The sequence below is a fragment of the Sciurus carolinensis genome, chromosome X, assembly GCF_902686445.1.
Source record: "Sciurus carolinensis chromosome X, mSciCar1.2, whole genome shotgun sequence".
Lineage (NCBI taxonomy): Eukaryota > Metazoa > Chordata > Mammalia > Rodentia > Sciuridae > Sciurus > Sciurus carolinensis.
Window position 1 is genome coordinate 26,110,856 of NC_062232.1, and position 21,735 is coordinate 26,132,590.

The following is a 21,735-nucleotide window of genomic DNA, read 5'->3' on the forward strand; positions in this document are numbered from 1 at the left end:
ATTTGAGTGAATTTCCCTTCTTTTACCATAAATAAATCCCATGACTTGGCATTTTGACTGTCATTCTATTATTTCTCAGGTATCCAAGTCCATCAATTTTCTATTATCCACTAAAAATTCAATCCCACCCACATCACGAGTGCATTGTTATATGGAACTTCAACATACTTTATTGACTTCTGTTTTTATAAAGCTTCTCTTGACTTTTACATTCTGTTTCCCTCTGCTTGTGTTTTATAAAGGTAAGTACTTTGCAACAGTCGTATGGTTTACTGAATAGGTTTCCTACTTCCTACTCACTCTTTAACTCAGTCATTAATGTTTCTCAACAAAAAAACTATTTGATAAAGTCATCACATCACTAAAGCCAATGCAGTTTTACTTTCTTGCTGTCTAGTAACATTTACCACTATTGACTATACTGCTTTTAGAAATTTTCCTTCATTTGCCTCCATGATGCCACTCTAATCTAATTTGCCTTTTATTTCTATAACCACTGGTTATTATTTGTTCTTTGCTGCTTATCCTCTGCCATCTTGTTATACTGTACTGGAATTCAAGACCGAGTTCATTAGCAATCATCTTCTTCCCTTCCATATAATTTTTTCTCACCAGCAATCTTATTAATGCTCATGACTTGTACTGCAATCTATTTATCAATCACTGATAATGTGTATTTCAAATTAAGGCATTTCTTTTGAACCCCACAGCTACATAACCATTTACCTAATGGATGTCTCCATTTGTAAGTTGCAAAATTTCCTTTCATATTAAATATCAAGATTTAATGTTTGATATTCTCCCCCAAACTGGTACTCTACCACCTTTTCCTATATCTGTGAATGACATCACCATCAGTCATCCCTGTTATCATCCACTCTGCTATGTTCTGTTTGTCTCCACTGAAAATTCATATGTTGAATTTTCTACCTAATCCCTGATTAAGAGATATGACCTGAGAAATAATTTAGTTCACGAGGGTAGAACACTCATGAATGGGAATAATACAATTAAAGGGGGCCGAAGAAACCAGAGATAGTCTCTTCTACCATGTGAAGATATGGAAAGCTACATCTGTACCAGTCTTCCTTCCCCAAACAACAAATTTGCTGTCTGTTAATCTTTAACTTCCCAGACTCCGAAAAGGGAGAAGGAAATTTCTGCTGTTCATGGTATTTACACTATATTTTAATAAGGGTTCAATTAACTTGTATGTTACTCAGTTTATGGTACTGTGTTATAGCAGCCTGTGTGAACTAAAATATCCTTTCTTCCCACATTTAATCAAAAGCAAAGTCTAATCTATCACACATTCTATATCACCTTAATATCCACTTCTCACAGTCTCCACAACTAGCATCTTAATTTGTGCTGCCATTAAATGTAACAAAATTGCTGCAATAATTGATTCTCAGTTGGTCTCTAGACAGTCTTTCTGGAACTCTTTATTCTGTGTACTAGTATCAAAATCACCATTTCTAAAAAACATATCTAATCATATTAGCTTCACTAATTAAACCAAACTCTTTACATTTTTCTTAGGATAAAGAAAGAAACTACTTTGTCCTTTGTTCAAGCACTTCTTCTAGACACAAATCTCCCTTCATGGTTTTTAGGATGCCTAAGAGCTGTACTTAAGTTTTTTCCCTGCCCCAATGACAGAATTCAACCACTGATTTTTTTATCCTCCTGCTCAATGGATGTTTCCTATATTAAAAATTTAGTTTGTTAGTATAATTAATTTTACCCACTTTGATTAAATTCATTACTTTAAAATTAATCTGACCAAATTACACACTAAATAATCGGATTCATGAATATGCTAAGTGAATCTGCACCAGTGACTGCAAAATTCACTCTTTCAGTTTTATCTTACACTGTTTTGATTGACACCATCTCTGGGAAAGATTGTACAATTTCACCTATAGGTGTATGAAACCCAAACTTGACTCAGGGTCCTAGGCTGGCATTACAGCATGGAGAGCTCTTCTCAGGTCTGTTCAAGGAAGTTTTCCATTAAACCTAGTGTTTGTACTGGTCTTGTATATATGTGTTATAAATCAAGCTCTATCATTTCTTCTAACCAACGTGAAAAAAATGGTTATTTATTCAGTTTGGAAGTGGAATTTTTTTCATCCAAGATGTTTTGTAACACTTTTAGACATGTATCTTTCTGAACAAAATGGGAAATCATACTTTTTCTTTTAAAAAGTTCAAAAATCCATTTTTCTGCCAAAAAATATATTCTAAGTGCTTACTACGTGCCAGATATGGTATTAATACATCAGTCCACATTATCAAGGAGTTTGGTTTAGTGAGGTATCTTTTTTTTTGCAGTGCTGGGAATTGAACCCAGGGCCTCGTGCTTGTGAGACAAGCACTCTACCAACTGAGCTACATCCCCAGCCTCTGTGAAGTATCTATTTAATAAAAGATTTTAAAGAACTGGGGCTCAGATCACACTGGGACTTTTTTAGGATAATTTTTAAAAACACCTTTTTCAGTGAATTAGGATTAAATCAGCTTCTAGACTGAAGGCTCTGCCAAGTAAATTGGTTATCTCTACACAATGAAGGCTTTGTGGAGTCAACACCATGGTAACCGTCTGCTTGCTGCTCTGTGAAGATTTTAAGGGAGGCCTAGACACCAGTTGGCATGTAGTTCTACTAATTCAGATCAATTCAGGCAACAGAATGTAAAATTCTACAAAAGAAGTCTTTTCTCATTCAATTTTTTTGTCTGATTTTACAAATTTGCAAAGGGATTCCACCAGGTGCTTGAAATTCCTTTTCACATACAGATGCTATGGAGCATGATTATGCTCTCTCTTTTTTTTTTATTTACACACTTTAAAAAAGGATTCCAAATATTGTTAGTATAGTGTGGAGTAAAGTGTTTTGCCTAGGAAAAAGTATTCATAGGCTCATAGTTTAATATGTCACTCTTCCTTTCCAAAATGGTATAAAGCAAAATATAAATGAGTTTATACTATTCCCAAGTTTGGAATCCTTTTTTTCTATCATCATTGTGACATCTTGGTTCCTAGGGAAATAGGTAGAACACAAACACTATTCTTACATGATTCAATGTCCAAACTATTCCTGACCAAATCATCTTTTTGTCTTCTATTTGTGACTGCTGCTTCAACCATATCTGATTTCCTTACTTAAATATTTAGTCCCAATGTAACTTGCAGTCAACCTGCACTCCAACATCTAACATTCAGCACCATTCCTTAGGATAGAAGGGTGAAGGGAAAGCAAAAACAGGGTTTCAAAAGGCCTCCCATGCACTTTCACTGAGTGCCAATGTCCTACATTCAGTGCTTAGGTTTGGTGACATTTCAACTGCACGATGAATACAGTCTACTTTTGGATCCTACTCAGACCTGGCTTCCAAGCAACAATTGTACATTTATTTTATTCCTTATCAATTTGGCAGTTATTGTTTCATTGCTTTCTATGGTATGTCATGTAGTTCTCACATTTGTCACTGCTACTGAATATTCTTCAGATGTTTATTGAGATGCATGGCAAATTAACAGATCTCTCTAATTAAAACCTATGCATGATTATAGATGAGGTGCTAACTATACTCTTCCCAGTGTTTTGCTGGTGATATTTTCTATAAAACTTCATATTACCTGAGACTGTGTATCTAAACAGCAATTAAAGATAAAACTGCTTCTTAAAACTGCTCTAGGAAAACACTGAGAAGTTATTTTTTGGATTCTGTGCATGTGTTTTCTCTTCTTCATAAAATTTCTCTTTTCCACTCATTCTTTTTACCTCACCCTTAAAAATCTCATGAAATCATTGATAATGAACTGACACACGGTAAGTTGCTAATAACTGGCTTCTACCCCTCAGAATCAGCCCACCAATATATTGCTTATTCTTATCATACTTTCCTTGTAACACTTCGCACTCAATGTACATCTATCATCATGGTTCCTATCCCTTCTATCTAATCAATTTAAAAGACCATTAATCTAATAAGAAAATCATGACTGTATTCTCTGTTCAAAAAATAGTTGTCTACTATAATTATTGATGCATATACTCCATCTTATGTTTATCTTAAAATTTTACCTTTATTACTAAAATTTTACCTATATTACTAAATTTCTACCTTTATTACTTTATTGCACTATTATGACTAACAGTGAAGTGACAATTTCCCCTTCTTTACAAATGTACTCAATGCTAACTCCTAAAATTAAAATTTGTTAAATCTCACAGTACAAGGCAACCATGTGTTTGAATTCTTTTGTGCAAAAATAATTTATTACTAAACCAGAATTATTACTTAAAAAGGCCTTCCAAGATTGAAACTGTGGTACACACTTGTAATTCTAGTGACCTGGGAGACTGAGGCAGGAGGATAAGTTCAGAGACAGTCTTGGCATCTTAGTGGGACCCTATCTCAAAAACAAAAAGAGCTGGGGATGTAGTTCAGTGGTAAAGCATCCTTGAGTGCAATCCCCAGTGCAGAAAAAAAATGCCACCTAAGAAAGAAATCTTTCATTTTCTGGAAGTTCTTCATAAATTTAAAAAGCTTTTATTTTTGATTGGTCTAGGGCTAAGAGTGTAACTTATAATTTCAAACTATAGGAAGTTTCAAAAATGTCAAAAGGCATAGTACATATATATCAAATGTTAAGAAAGTCAAATTTTCCCTTAAAAATGTATTGCACAAATGGACCCAGTCTCATATATATGAATTTCCAATAAAGATGATCCAAATTAGGTCAATTACACCACCTTATGGTCAATATTGGGAGATATCTGTGTATATAAATATTTAAAAGGTAAAAGCACAGAAAACATCCCAAGATCTAAAGAAACAAACACTTGCAGTTTAAAAAGATTTTGAATTATGAACAGTATATCATTGTGTGGATCTTGTGTTATAGGACAACTATACTAATTGTTAGAGGAGTCTCTTAATGCACATTGATTTTGTTCATATTTTCTTTACAGCAACTACCATGTAAAATATTAAGCCAAGATGATGCATTTACATAAATTTCATTTCAGTCACTTCCAATTTACCATTTGGAATTCATCGTTCCCAAATGAGTAAACTTTGAAAGAGGAAATCCTCCAAGCTCCCAGACTTAACTAATTCGATTAGTGATCTCCATTTATGAATGGCCATTTTACATACATAAATGTCTTTGCATGTAGGATTTCAGAAAATACATGTGAGACTTATCCTCAGAATCCTGAAAGTAAAGGGAAGACAACTGTGAAATATGATAACTCATGCAGAGTCCCGGAGGTCTAGGCCTAGACCAGGCAATTTATGAAATTAATTTTTAAATGTATATTTTAAATATCTACAAAGCAAGATTTGATATAAATATAAACAAAACTATAATTTTTTTGCTAGTATTAATAAAGGAATGAATATTTGGGGAGTAAAAATTTCAAAATTTTGTTCTATTTTTCAATAATCATTTTTTCTTCATCAGATGTTTATAAAATGAGATGTTTCACTTTCATATTGGTACAGTCACTCCACTGATCCCAGACTACCCCATGAACTCCTGTTCATCTTCCAGGACTAAGTTCAAGATGCAATTCTTCTGTGTAACTTTTCTTGATCACCTTCTCATCACTCTTTCCCCTTCAACTTCCCTTCTGAGAAAAGGAAAACTCTTCCCTGTTTCCTCTACAGTATTTGCTTTAAAAAATTAATAAGTAGGATAGAAACTTGATGTGAATCAGAGTGATTTCATAAAATATCAAATGAAATTTAGTATAAACTCTATTAATGCTGAAAATATTTGTAGAACTTTGAGATATTCTAAATACATGACAACTGTTAATTCTGTGAATATAGATTACAAATGAAAATCCTACTTAAGCACAATAAAAACAAGCAAATATTTAGAAAAATAGCCCTCTTCAATCTAGATAAATTATACACACACACACACACACATAGATGTGCATGTTTCTTGGTATGTCATGCAAGTTTTCCATAGTGGGAGGAATGAAGATAGGAGGACCAAATGCTTGTCATATATATTTTAATGTTTGTGATGGATGTGTTTGCATATGTGTTCAGTGTGCATGCTTAAATGTATCATAAATGTGAAGGAAATATGATATATTGAAAAATATACTGAACCGTAAGGTGCCATGTTTTAATTCCGATCTTTATGCTGAATTTTTGAGCAAATAACTTCTCTGTTCTTTATCTACTTCTTCTATCAAACTGGCCATAATGTAAAAACTTGCCAATACTTTTTAACAATGTGTGTATACTTACCTCTCTAATTGAAGAGATTTTGACCTGAGACAAAGCTGTGGTCAGTTTTGCTTATATTGTGGCTTTGATATTCTAATCACATTAGTGTATTCATCTAACAGTCAAATAAAATCCAAGGATGTTAAAATTCCCAGTTCTAATAAGAAGCCTAAAAGTTCTATTAAACAGTTTACGTAATACCTAAGACAATATGATTTATAAGAAAGAACACCATCTTCAGTTAGTACAAACTGCTACCTATTTCTTATATTTACATGGTCTTAAATGTATTTTTTAGTTTTATATGTGCAAATTTTAGCACATTACTCATAATCTTTCAGTACAGTAAAATTTAATTGTTCCAGATTGCACTGAAATACATCTTTAAAAGATACTAAAAAATCCATTTCTGTGTGGTTTACCTTATTCTAAAATATGCCTACTTAACGAGTGCCTCAAAATATGAAGTCTAATCCAAACATAAAATATTGTCCATAAAATTGCACATCTTCTTCATTGTCAATTGTGGTATACCAAATTATGTGTGTTTAATGAATACTGCATTTTAAGATATAGTGCTTTGGATACAAACTCAGAGATTAACATTTTTTAAGCTATTAATACCAGAACCATAAAACTTATCTGGCATTGATATTAATCTTTATACTTTTGGGATAGATGATTGCACTGAACAGAATAAAACTTCAGAAAAAAAATATTTTTCTTTGAAAAAAGTGTAACTACCAAAATATATCAACATCTGATAGATAAAAATTACTTTCAAATAACCTTCCTACTTTAAATTGATATCAAGTATTAATCATTTTGGAATACATAGGTAATGCATTTCTAAAGTATGGCATGGTTTAAAAGAAGTTGCTTTCACATTTTCTGTTCATGTAAGTTCACAGAAACTCTCTTAAAAATTAAAAAGTAAGGAAATCCCCCAAATTCTAAGATGTCAGAACCAGCTATAGTAAATGAATTAGTTATAATACCAAGGAGTGTGAACACACATGGGCAAAATCTTCATGACCCAGAGGTCTGGAAATAAAATGTTGCTAAGCCACAGATGCCTCAAGCTTATTTTTCATTCTCAATAAATTGAAAATCCCTTTGAAACACAGTTCTGTGCAAGAAAATCACCTTAACACAGGTTAATAGAAATATTCTCTTAAGTGATAGATGGAATATTGTCACAGTAATAAATCTATGTTCCTACAATGTAATATGCTTCAGTTGAAAATCCTGAGCCATTTATTTCAAAATCAAATTTGAAGTTTATTTAAAATGATGAAACCCAAAGGAAAAACTGTAAATGTCCTTGTGAGAAATAAATGTGGGTCACTAGAGGGCGCACATTCCCTTTCACACCTTGCCTGTTCATCAATTTGGCTTCTCTTTTTCTTATCTACATTATGATAACATGGTGACAAATGGATTTTTCATGGGAGGTTTCTTACATAAACATAAAATGTCCAAAGATATAGATAAAATGGTACACAAAGAACATGTTAGTAAGACACCCTCAAATGCATAGTTAAAATGCTTTCAGCCATTTTGATATGTACACAAATATATCTTGAAGTCATAATACCTAGAATCCCTTAAGAAAATAAGTCTGCACTTTGGGGAAATACGCATAATTCAAAAAAGGTAGAGGTATTTTCTGGACTCTGAAACCCATCAGTTCTTTTCACTATCATAGGTAGAACATGAACAGAAAACATTAGAGAACTCCTTTAGTTTTAACAGAGTGAAACATGGAGTTAAAGTTTAAAACCAGGTCTGCCTGAATCTGAAAATCTCCACTACACTAGTTTCCTTTTGTTCCAAATGAAAGGGAAACCCATATTTTAAAAAAGAAATAACATGAAATTCTGGTTTGTTGCTATATAGTATTGTTTAGTGGTTATGAGTGTGCTATTTTGGATTATGCCAAAATTTGACTGGAATCTCTAACAACAGGACATGGCTCTTGAATGTTTTCATTAAACTAAACTATGATCCTGAGTTGCATAATGGATGACCTCATTGCATTATAAAATACTTTTCCAAATCTATTGTTACCATAGAATCTTCTTTAGTTTCCTAAAATTCCCCCAAGTCCAAACTATTGATGTATTTTCTGGCACCAGAACTAACATACAGCATAGATGACAAAGGTCATTTGTTACTTATGGCATTATATGATAGGGTTAAAACACCTGAACACGAGAAGTCTTGTGTTTGGACAAAACAGTTCAATTATATGAGACTTTCATTCACGCCTTGATGCTGAAGATAACTCCTAAATTTGAAAAGTTTTCATTGGTTCTTTTTAGTTAGACTTGACAATGATTCATTCTGACATAATAAAAGCATGAAATATAATTTGCTCTCATTCAGTCCCCAGTACTTCCTCTTCCCCTCCCCTTCCTTCCTTCCTCCCTATTCCATTCCTGATACTCTGATTTTTCTGCTACTTAGTTTTTTTTTAATTAGTGTCTTGTGGATGTACACAATGGTGGGATTCACTGTGGTGTATTAATGTATGTACATAGGAAAGTCAAGTCAGATTCATTCCACTGTCTTTCCCTATCAATTCTTCTCTCTTCCCTTCATTGCTCTTTGTGTACTCCACTGACCTTTATTCTTTTCTTTAATACGCCCCCACCCATTTTGTATCAGCTTCCACATATCAGAGAAAACATTCTTCTTTTGATTTTTGGGAACTGGCTTATTTCACATAGCATAATAATCTCCAGTTACATCTATTTACTGGCAGATGTCATGAAGTCATTTTCTTTATGGCTGGGTAATACTCTAATACTCCATTGAATATACATATACCACATTTTCTTTATCCATTCATCTGTTGAAGGGCACCAAGGTTGGCTCCATAGCTTAGCTATCCTGAATTGTATTGCTATAAACATTGACATGGCTATGTCACTATAGTCTGCTGATGTTAAATCCTTTGGATATATACTGAGGAGTGGGAAAACTGGGTCAAATTGTGGTCCCAGTCCTAGTTTTTTTGAGGAATCTCCTTACCACTTTTAAGAGCAGTTGCACTAATTTGTAGTCCCACCAACAATGTATGAGTGTACGTTTTCCCCATATTCTTGACAACATTTATTGTTAATGGTATTATTGATAACTGCCATTCTGACTGCAGTGAGATGAAATCTCAGTGTCATTTTAATTTTTCACATTTCTCTAATTGAAAAAATTTTTTCATTGAAAAAGATCACTGTATTTAAAGAAATCCATATACTCCCAAGGGAGCCTACAGTCTAGATAAAACTTCAAAATTGTACAACAGTCATAATCCAAAGCACATGGTTTACATGGATAGACTTTGGCATTATTTTTAAAGGTCTTCATCAAGCTTTTAACTAGAACTAGAGAATTTGATAAAAATCCTCTTTATCTCATTACAAAATAGGAAGGCATAGGGTTTGCCAATGCTGTAGTGTGAGCAAAGTTGTCCACGTTCAAATTCTGTCTGCATTGCTTCCTATAAATTATATCACCATGGGCAAGAAAGTTCACCTGAACTTTTCACTCATTTTTCTCACTGGTAAAGGAGGACAATAATACAATTTGTTTTTTAATGTCATCTTTACGGTTAAATACATCAATATGTACAAAACGCTGAGAAGAATGCGTTAACATATGGTCAAAGCCACATACATGTTAGTTACAGTGATTAGTACTTCTATGACACTTTCTTAATTGGGTTTAAGCCACTTCTAACTTTCTCACATGAGGATGGTCATATTTGGTTTAGTGTTGTTTTGTTTTATTAGGGACCGATGAGGTAAAAATCATTATTGAAATGACAAGAATAAAAGGTACAAATACAGCTAAAACAAAGATAATAAAACAACAAAGAAAAACCACCAACAGTAAAATAATCTCATTCATTGTACTCTTCAATGAAGGAATTGGCAAATTATGATCCAAGGGACAAATATGTCCCACAACCTGTTTTTGTAAATAAAATTTTATTGGAATACATCCATGCTCACTCATTTAAAATGCTTATGGCTACTTTCTAGCTACAGCAGAATTGAGCAGTTGCAAAAGAAACCGTAGGCACAGGAAGACTGAAATATTTACTCTCTGATTGCATAGAGAAAAACTTGCTGACCTCTTTCCTGATCTACAGAGTGAAAGTGAGATGGCCTCTTCAAACTCTCAAGTGGGATCTAAATGGTATTGTTCACAGTGGCCATATTGCATTGTGTGAGCTTCCTCCCACCACCTATCTTAGAGAGCACTGGATCTCCATGACTTAGAAGATTAAAGTCTACTCTCCTTAGTTTGGCACTCCTTTCTGTACTACAAACCCAACCTACCTTTTCAACCATACTTCTGCTGTTAGGCAAGCAAAAATACTTACAACCCTATGTAAACTGCATTTGTGTATGAACTGTCCCCTGTATTTGAATTACCATATTATATCATCTTGAGTCTCATGCTTCTCCACATTTTAACTTTCTACTACGATACTAATTTCCCATGAGCCTTCCATATCCAACTGTCAAGCCAAGAGTGAGGTTCTCTTCCCTGAAACTTTCTACTATCTTATTGGTAATTTTTGTTTCATGACTTATGGTAGAATATAAGCTTTCCAAGGGAAGACTTCAGTAAGGGAGGTTTAGAATTATAGCAACTGGAGTACTTTACAAATCATAGTGGTCCGTTACCTCTTGGTTGAGTGATTAGAAAAATTAACATGAAAACAAATGTTGCTGTGACTTTCTTTCCAAAATACTGTGAACTCATACTGACTACAGGAGTATTCAAAGAAACCCACCACATACTGAATGTGCCTTGGACCCTGTGGGAGGCAATTTAAACTTTAAACATTCTCAGTGTGAAAGCTGGCTGAGTTTAAAGAACTTCAACATGCTTTTATGTTGTGGGTCTTTAAAGTTTAAATAACTTCTAGTCAGGGTTCAGAAACTATCTAGTGCAATGTGGAAAGCCATTTAAATCTGATGTGTTCTTACTGCCCCACTGCCACTTCCCCAGCACTATGACCTGTTTCAATCCATCTACTTCTTTTAGTGAGCATCTCTATGAACTTAACTTAAAACATGGAGTAAATCTCACTGCTTTACCAAGCCAGTTCTTAGTCAGTCGGGCTGCCATAATATAATACTGAGTGACTTAAGTAACAAATATTTATTTATCATGGTTTTGTAGGCTAGAGTTCCAAGATAAAGATGCCAGCAGGGTCAGTTTCTGGTGAGGGTCTGCTGCCTAGCTTGTAGATGGCTTCTTTCTTGCTGGGTCCTCACACGGCAGGGAGAACGCAAGCACACTTCCCAAAGTCTCTTGTTATACAGGTACTAATACCCTCATGGTGAGCCCATCAATGTGACCTCATTTAACTAAGTCTCAAATACTCCATCTCCAAATACCATCACCCAGGGGATTGCAGTTCCAAAGTGTCAATTTTGGAAGGACTCATTTTAGTCCATAGCAGACAGTAATCATTTTTATATCTATGTGGTGGCATAATGTGTGCTCACTTACACAGACACAGATTTCTGAGTCGAAAACACTTGAGTAGGAAAATTCTCAGAAGATGTCAGAGTAAAAATAACATTTTCTATTATCACATAAATTTAGTAATGAGAAGATAACTCTTCAAATTAATAATTAGTTACTCAGTTTTCTCTAAATAGCCCCCTGCTCCCATCAGTTCAATTTCTCACCTGGCAGTCTTAACTATGTTTAAATTCGTTTTGGAAGGCCCAGCCTCTGGGCTCTGGTCATGTAACTTGCCCCATACTGTTACTCCACCTCTAGGAATATTAGTAGCTTTCTGATGCTGACAGTGTTTGAAGCTGCCTCTCATCTCCTGTGCTGCTTCCAAATTCCCTACCACCTGCTAAAACAATACCCAGTATTATGTCTCCTCTCTTTGAAATACCTACAGTAACTTCTGTTTTTCTGATAAGACTATGACAAAACTCTGACAAATATCTGTTCAATATCCAGTGGAGAGTCACTCAATACCCAGTATGCACTGACTTCTGGAAAATGCACTGTAGTTTAGAGATGAAAATAAATGACTACTGACCTCAAAGAGATTACCAAAAATAGAGGAATACAAAAGGACTCATTATAATAAAATTGGAAAGTGTTTTAATGGAAATATTTAAAAGGCTGAGAAATGCCTGGGAGATTACTTTCTCAGATACAAGGTAGTCAGTTGGGAGTCAAGGAATGTAGAAATAGAAAAGGGAAAGGTATGAAAAAAGAATATTAGGTAAAGAGAATAGTAGGAAAAGAGAAAAAGAAGTCTCACAGAATACAGAATTTTAGGAGATCAAAGAGTAGTTAATTAAAACTGGAGGGTAATGCCACTTGAAATGGTCTGTGAGAGGAAAGAAATTTTCACCTGAGAATTAATCAATTAAGTCACTAAGCACACTATTCCATATAATTTTATTTTTAATTGCCAAATTTATTGATGGAAGAAGCAGTGCATTGATTTATATTTGGGTCAAGTTCCATATCTCATTATGGACTGGTAATAAACAGTTTTCAGACTATTTTGAGTATCACTGGGATATAAAAAAAATGGACAGTGGAGAAAGGAGTGAAGCTAGAGATTTAGGAAGCTAAAGATCATAAAGGAATTTCTATGATGTACATTTCAAGAATTAAGGGCAGAGGAATGATCTAATTAAAATTGCATTTTAAGATATCTCCCAGGAGATTGTGAAGAGTATGGATAAGAAAGGTAAGACTAGTGACAGAGAAATCAGTTCAGAATTCCATGCAGAAAATTATCAGAGACTAAAACTAGGGTGAAGCCACTATTGATGCAGAAGAAGGAACAAATTAAAGAGAATTTAGCAGATATATTTGAACAGGGATGTAGCAGCTATCAAGACCACTGTGAATGGCCGCAGAGGATTCTTATTACACAAGTCCAGGGGCAGCATTCTTTAAGACTATCATGTAAATGAATATAGATTTGTGCAATCCAAATTGCAAAACCACATTGTTGCCTGTAAGAAATCCAATATACATAGCCAATAAGCATTTGTATTATACAGGTATGAGCATCAGGGGTGAGGGTGAGCCAGGAATATTAATTTGGGAACTATACGATATATATGACTGATACAGCCAAGATTATAAATACTGCCTGGGAAAAGAAAGGGCCACAAAAAGAAAATGAAACCAAAAAGTGAGTCTTATGGAAACTGACATTAAAGAAATAAGGAGAGAAGATTGACAAGACACAGTCAGAAAGCCAGGTGGAGAAAAGAAACAGGAGAGAACAATGTCCCAGAAACTGAGGGGAAGGAAAAATTCAAGAAAGGACTAATCATCACTGTCAAGCACAGCACAAAGGTCAAGAGGGATAAGAACTGAAGAGTGACCTTTGGAGCTGGCAATTAAGAAGCTCTCTGGCGACCTTGCTGAGAGCAGTTTCAGTGCTTGATGTGGAGAATGAAGGGTGAAGAAAAGAATCAGAAGTAAAGGCACAGAGATCTTCTGAATAAAATTTGGCTCTGCTTACACTCAACTATGCTTCTCCTTGTAGATGAATAAGTAAATATGATTACCATTTTCCTTACTCAGAAAACAAACCAAACTATACATGTTACAGCTCTGAGAATGTGGCCCTGTCTTCCTGCTTGTTGGTATCTTTTTATGCCTTACATCTGAAAGAGTACATTTCCATACAGCTGCAATAGCTAGACATTCAGAGCTATATGTAGAATCTCATAGGACCAGTTCCCATTATACCGCATTTCTTTAAATTTTTAATAGACATACTGGTTGTCCATATTGTGTGGTGTAATTGCTGTTGCAATGTATTTATACATTGTACAATTATCAGATCAGGATAATTAACATATCCATCACCTCAAATATTTTTAATTTATTTGTAGGATTCTCTCTTCTACCTATTTTGAAATATACATTATTGCTAACTGTGGACACCCTACTGTGTAACAGAACACCAAAACATTTTCCTCATGTTGAAAAAACACCCATTAGGCATCAACTATATAGAGGATCCCACACCAGATTAGGAATAAATATGGATTCCCGGTCAGGGAAGCTTTGTATCTAGTGGATGAAACAGTCATCTGAATAGATCATTGCAACATAAAGCAGGAAAGGAATCAAAATATGGGACAATGACATCACTTTGCCCAGCTAGAGAAGATGGTCCCTATATTGGGTCTGGTGTGGAGGAAGTAAATAACGGGTCAGGTTGTAACAGAACTGCTGATCTCCCTACTGAACTGATTTTCAAAATATTGACCCTGAACCAGCAGCACCACCATCATGCTGGAACTTGTTAGAAATTAAAATTCTAGTGTTCCACCCCAGACCAACCATCAGAAAATTTGGTGGGGGTCCTGAGGCTGTCTATTAATAAAACCTCTAGGTGACTTTGATGCATCCTCAAGTATGAGAACTACTGTTCTTATGCATGTGTTCTCAAACTTGATGGTGTATCAGAATGACTGCATAGATTGTAAAAGTTTCCTTGGCCCACTAGCAGAATTTTTGATATATCAGGTTTGGAGAGGACCCCCCAAATCTGTATTTCAAACAAGATTCCAAGTGTTATTGCTGTTTCACACATTGCACTTTCAGTATCCCTTCTGTAAGTATTCACTGGTCCCTTAGTTTGTCTCTAGAATTCACATACAAATCATAGTTATAGACTTATTCTTGACTTATGTAACAAAATAATTTTTAAAACATTAAAATGATAATTATCTCTTGGAGGATCTGAAGATAGTATGTAGGTTTCTATTCTTTACAAAAAATAGGTTCTAAATAAAATTTAAGTTTATGATCAAGGTCATTTAACTATAATACATTAAAAAACAAGGTTTTGTAGCTAGAACACTAGAATGGAAATGAGGAGACTCAGCACTAGTCCTTATTTTGCAACTGCAAGCAAGTTATTTAACCTTTCTCGACCTCAATTAACCTGTAATCGGGACAAGTCTAGTCTCCTTAGGAAAAAAGAAGTAAATCATCTAAAATGTTTTGTTTTTCTGGGCTGTGCCAAAGAGCAAAATGTCATTAGAGGGGCTAAAACCCCAGGTATTTTAGGATCAATTTATTATAGAAACTTTTTTTTAAAAGTAGCTCATAGATTAATCATTTGATTCTCCAAACAAGTTGCTATTTTAAAGTATGTCTTCTAGATTTTAATTTGGGGATCCAAGTTAAAATAATAATGTTTTAGGCATGAATATCATAAAATTGCAAAAAATAATGTTTATCTTGTACTTATCAGTTTTTCCAGGGATGTGACATTAATCTGATCTGGACCGCAGCCATAAAAAGAAAACAACAGCCTGGCTGGTGATGCACACCTGTAATCCCAGCAGCTGGGGAGGCCTACGTGGGAGGATCCACAGTTCAAACCAGCCTCAGCAAAGGTGAGGTACTAAGCAACTCAGTGAGACCCTGTCTCTATAGGGCTGGGGATGTGGCCCAGTGGTTGAGTGCCCCTGAGTTCAATCCCTGGTACCCTACTCCCCGAAAAAAAAGTAAAGGACAACAACATAAAAAACAACTGAAAAAAAAATATATAAAAGAATATTTTAGGTCTGTAGTCCTGCCAATTTATCCTATCAATTAGTATGAATGTAGGACAGGGCCAAAGAAAGCAAACTCATACTCTTGTTCTGGAGATGTGAAAAAGACATGAGAATTTAGGTATTTCTAAATGCCTCAGGAATATCCTTGAGGCCAAAGATGCTCATTTATTAACACTTTACTTGTGGAAATGATCTTGAGCTGGCATTTACTTTTAGAAAACTATTCAATTTGCCATTGGTTTCACCTGGTTGGTAGAAAAATGTAAATGAAAACTTTTGTGAAAAATCTCTTAAAATAAGTGTTACATGATTAAGAACTAATCTCCTGGATAAATGTCTATTAACTAGATAATAGATCCACTTTTAATATAGTCTGAGTTCCATACTCTGCTAATTACCTATATGTAAAATAATATCACTGAACTACAGGATAATTTAGTGTTAGAAATAATTACCTTATGACTCAAAATCAAAGATGTTTATAATTCTTAGTATAAAAAGCACAATTTATACATTAAATACTACATATGTAGAAACTATATTATTATTAAGGAATCAAGTAAATGCAACCCAGATAATTAAGAAACTATACTGTAGTACAAAGTTGAATTTTAAATCCCTTAATAATTTTGAGTAAATAATGATATCCTAATGGGTAAAATTAGAATTATTAAAGAATACTAAAATTACCATGTATTTATTTTTAAACTTTCATGAGGATCTAGGTAAAATTCTTAAATGATATTAGAATGTTAAATAATAGTTACTTCAATTAGTTGAACTCTGCCATTCACTCTTTCAACAAATATTTACTGGTTATTTATTACATGTGTGGTATTAAGTATAATGAAGTCTAAGTAAAATATATGTAAGTATAATAGAATTTCTATATTGTAGTTGGTGTTGAGAAATTTTGTGTGAATGTCATTAAAACATATACCAAAATGAATGTAATGTAATGTGCTGGTAGAAGTGGAGAGCTCTTGGAGAAACCAGACATAAACTTGTTTTGTGGTTTATTTTGTTATTTTGGAACCAACTAAAATATGGGCATTTCACATCTGAAGTGACAACATGAAGGCAATATGATAAATTAATTTTAGGAAGATTAATTAGAAAGGGGGAGAAGCCTTATCATAGTCAGGTAAAAGGCTTATGTTATAGAGTTGGCACTTACAATGATCAGAAAATAACTGAAATGATGGCATCTGTCCAACATTATGGTATAATAATAATAAGTAAGAAGAGAAAGAGGTCAACAGAGCTGGAGAAGTTGGTAGTATATTCTGATTTGAAAAAGAAAACTAGAAGATATTTGATATATTTTTTTAAGTTTGTGTCATGGTATTGATCTGGAATGTACCCTAAAAGGTCGTGTTGAAAACATGGTCCCCAATGCAGCAAGGTTCAGAGGTGGGACTTCCAACATATGAATAAATTTGAGAGCTTAAACTCATCAGTGGATTAATCCATTTGATGGATTAATAAGTTGAATGCACTACTGTGTAATAACTGTAGATAGATGGGGCATGGCTGAATGAATTAGGTCACTGGGCCCATGTGCACTATACTATCCCTGGTATCCCTGGCATCTCTCCTATGTGTATACACACTCACACACACATATACCTGGTCGCAATGAAAAGAGCAGCTTTTCTCTGTCGTGCCCTTCCACCATGATGTTTCTGTCATGGAGTCCACTGACTATGGACTGAGACCTCAAACCATGAGGCAAAATAAATCTTTCCTCCCGTAATTTGTTCTCCTCGGTTATTTTGGTCACAGAAATGAAAAGTTAACACAGTTTGAGATAATATTTATTGTGGGATTATTTTTACCAATTCTAAATATTCACCATCTCCACCACAAACTCCACCATCATCACTTCTAGTACCTGCACCTTCATCACCATCAATTCCACATCTACTAAGTCCAACATCTCTTCCACTTCTACCATAACCAAATGACCAGCAAAATACATAGTGCATTTTTGGACGCTTATTCTGTTATAGGCCCCACATCTAATGATTCATACTTAACCCTCAGTGTTTTATAAAGTGAAAATATTGAATCTGAAGCATGACCTTAATTAATTTTCCTGAGATCATAAACTAGTCATTAAAGCAGGCAAATTTCAAACCTGAGTAATTTTGATTCCAAAAAACCATGACTTTTCCAATATTTGCTACTCCTTTAGCTACCAAGGTGATAAATTATAACTAAAATTTGTGTGCAATATACAAGTGTGTGTTTAACTTGGGGCAATAAAAATGAAATTGGAGGCAACAACTGGGTGTAGAAGTGGTAATACCCAAATCATAACTTTAGAAAAATAAATTTGAAATTTGAGGGGGACAGTCAATGCACAGCTATATTATATAGGAGTCAGTCACTTAGAACCAGATTTGAATCAATGAGAGGAGATAATTCAGATAAAAAAGTCAGAAGGGCAAAAAAGAAGGATTTATGAGATAATCTCACAGGAATTAGATAGAGAGAAAAACAAGTCAAGTGAAGCATGGTAAGGGGGTGACTGGTAGTGTGTCAAAAAACTGAAAGATGACAAGATATTTAGAAGAAATGAATTTAGTAAATTGTCAAAATTATTGTATTCACAATGAAATGGTAATGGTTCTCACGAGAAATGAGAGCAGGACACTAGCTAACATAAGCTATCATTTTCCATGTTGCCTCTTTAACTGTTAGAGTATTTTAACCAGATTCCATCCTATAGACAATTAGCAATTACTGAAGTTATTTGTTTATAAATGTTTGCTACCTTTATTCAGTCTAAATACATCAATATAGAGTCAAAGATAGACTGTCCATATGATTATGCTGTCTAAAATAGGACACATTTGAAAGTGTTAAATAAAACTACATTGGAACAATTGGTATATTTAGGTAGCTTCAGGCAAACCAAAAAAATAAGATCACCTTAGTCCTATACATAAGAGTGATTTTACTACACAGTTCAGATTCTATAGCCAGCTTCCATAATTGATATTTTAGCTCAGGTACACTATAGTTGTATGTAAATTAATAATAGCCATATGTATTTTGGGTTATTGGAAAGAATAAATGGTATGTACCTAAGTCATACAATCTAGTGCTGAGCACATGATGAAGTCCTCCAAAGTGTTAGCTTTTATTTAAAGAATCTTTATATTCCCAATTGGACCTCTAATTCCAGCAATTACAATAACTACTAAGAACATATGATACAAAAAGAATTTAGGAAACAAAGTATTTCACTACCAGCAAATGTTTCTACAACAAAACATGTAAGAATAAACTTTTCTAACCAACATTCTCATTCTAACATTCTCAAGACAAGAACCAAGAATAAGCCTTTGGAAAACAGACTGACGGTTCAACTTGCTTTGTTACTTTCTGTATAAGGCAATTTCTGAATGCATTCAGAGGAATAGGCATCTAGGTTGTACTCAGTTTGAAGAACTGTTGGAAAGTAGTTGGACTGCTACCAAATATTCATAATCCACATGCCCACTAAGCATTGTCTATAGACAAGTATTTAATGTGATATTAAATAAATGAATGTATATCATACTAGGATTAATAAAAAGCAAATTCAGTAAAAGTTTTACTGATTTATTTGTGCCATTATTTTTTTCCTCCACCAATGAGCATTAATATCTAAACTACCATCACGAGTAGAATACATGGAATTTGTTGCCCAAAGTTAAATGCTAACATTCAGTTTGAGAAACATTTGACCAAAGCAAAGGACATAGCAAAAATTATTTTTTACCTTCTGATGGGTCAGATAGTAAATATGTTACACTCTTTGGACCGTACAATTTGCTACAGTTCTTCCTATACTGCTTTGTAATGTGAAAGCAACCATAAAGCAAACATGTTTGAATAAATACAGCTGTGTTCCATTGAATTTTCACTTATATTCATTAAAATCTGAATTTCATAATATTCATGTGATGAAATATTACATAATTATGTGATATTATAGAATATATTATTCTAGTGGTTATTTTCAACCCTTTAAAAATGTAAAACCAATTATTAGCTCATGATCCATACAAAATGGGCAGGCTGGATTTGTCCTGCTGACCTTAGTTTGCTGACCCCTAGACTAGAGAATTTGTTCCACCAAGCAGATACTACCAAGGAAGAAAAGGTCCAGTGATTTACTTTGCAATTATCACAAGGAGGTCATGAGTTATGAATAAAAGGAGTTCCAAATAACATATTCAAATAACTTTTCTAGATATTTCTTTTTCTTTGCTTAGAACATCTGACACACTATTTTTAGGTATGTGTTCTTCCCATACTTCTATTCCCTGGTATAAGCAAATTCTAATGTCAAGTGTTCCATGCATTCCTGAACATATGCTGCTTAGAAAAATAAGGCATATTTCAATGTTCTTTCTTAATCTTAGAATTACAATAACTGGAATGAAATGAAAATTGTACCATTTTTATAATTTTCAAGCTAGCTTTGCCTTTATGAAATTTCATTGCCATCATTTTAATATATCCACAGATTTACATAATACCTAACTTATCTAAAATATCTAGTTGAAAATATCCATAAAAAGATCAGTTAAAAATTCTAGCACCTTCAAGATAAGACTTTATAAATATCAAAGAACAGGAAATCTGTTCTGTAATTACTCCTGATTTAGGATGTGCAGCTTGAGACATTATGTTCTCATAATCTAGCAGAATGGATCTCATGTATTAGAGGTATACTTCTGCATGAAAATGCACTTTCTATTACTCCAAGAAAGACAACTTAATGCAAAAATAAGTACTGAACACTAAGTCCCTTTATAAGAAAAAAATGATACTTTTATGATTAAAATGTATCCATTGCAGTATGTTGCCTGTGGTTTATTTTAATTCAGAAAACAGCATTTCCATTAAGCATTCGGTTTTTGTTGGATAGTGATTTCTTTGGTAAATTTTTAAAAACTTTCTTTATTATTCTTCTCACTGAATTAACTGGCATTATGGGCACAAAGACTTGGAAATATTGTTTAAGCAAAAATGCCACTGTCAAAACTGCTTTAAATGAGTTTTCATGCTTAATAATGAATCTTCATTCAGGAGTAAAGCCATGAATGAAATGCTCTCTCACCTTTTCCTAATTTCAGAATCCACAATGATCTGCCTCTTCTTTTGGGGAGGTGGTGGTGGAAGTTCCTCTTGGGCATGCTTTACCAGGATTTGTTCCCTTGTGGTCACCATAGTTACCGTTTCCATTACAGTTGTCTGTGTTAGTGATGGCTGAGTGGTGATGACAGTCTGTGAAATCTGTGAGAAGTATTGAAACAGAGGTTAGACATGGCTTGAAAGACTTCAGTAAAGACTGCTTGGAGTAGTGAAGGAAAATAATGAGAAACTGTTCCTGCTTGTTGGTAGATTGACCTTCAGATCAAAATAGCACCATATTGAACCCAAATCAAATTCTTTTATCTGATTTTACTATGTTGACTAAAACAACAAAGCAAGGAAATCTCAAAACCAGAAGTAAATTAAGTGCCTCTTAAATTTATTGGTCAAAGTATAGGAAATAAAGGAGCAAAGGAGAAAAATTTAGGATGTTATTCTGATATTTAATGCCCATGTTGTTTTAAAGTGTTTACTACATTTACAAAAATTTTACTCAAGTAGCTGAATGCAAATTCTGACACATAGCACATTGCAGAGGTTTACTAATAGATTTTTAATAATTTAAAATGAAAATACTGGAGGTATTAAATTGACAAAACTATCCTATATACATAAATGAATATACTGCAGTGAATTTCACATATATATATTTTAAAAGCTATAAATAGAATGAAGACCAATAGAGCAGAGAAAATGGAAGAGGGGACAGGAGAACGAAGAAAAGGAAAGT

General features: G+C 33.9%; 1 protein-coding gene and 1 non-coding gene across 5 annotated transcripts in view; both read right to left on the reverse strand.

The window, feature by feature from the left end:
• The window catches only part of Dmd (dystrophin), a 2,099,091-nt gene that overhangs the window by 1,404,968 nt on the left and 672,388 nt on the right, over positions 1–21,735 (reverse strand). For all 4 annotated transcript variants that reach the window (XM_047536255.1, XM_047536256.1, XM_047536254.1 and 1 more), the window contains exon 17: positions 20,971–21,146. In XM_047536255.1, coding sequence (XP_047392211.1) covers positions 20,971–21,146 — 176 coding nt within the window. The remainder of the gene's footprint in view (positions 1–20,970; positions 21,147–21,735) is intronic.
• On the reverse strand, positions 2,332–2,405 carry Trnav-cac (transfer RNA valine (anticodon CAC)). Its single transcript has one exon. It is a non-coding gene; the product is annotated as a tRNA-Val (tRNA).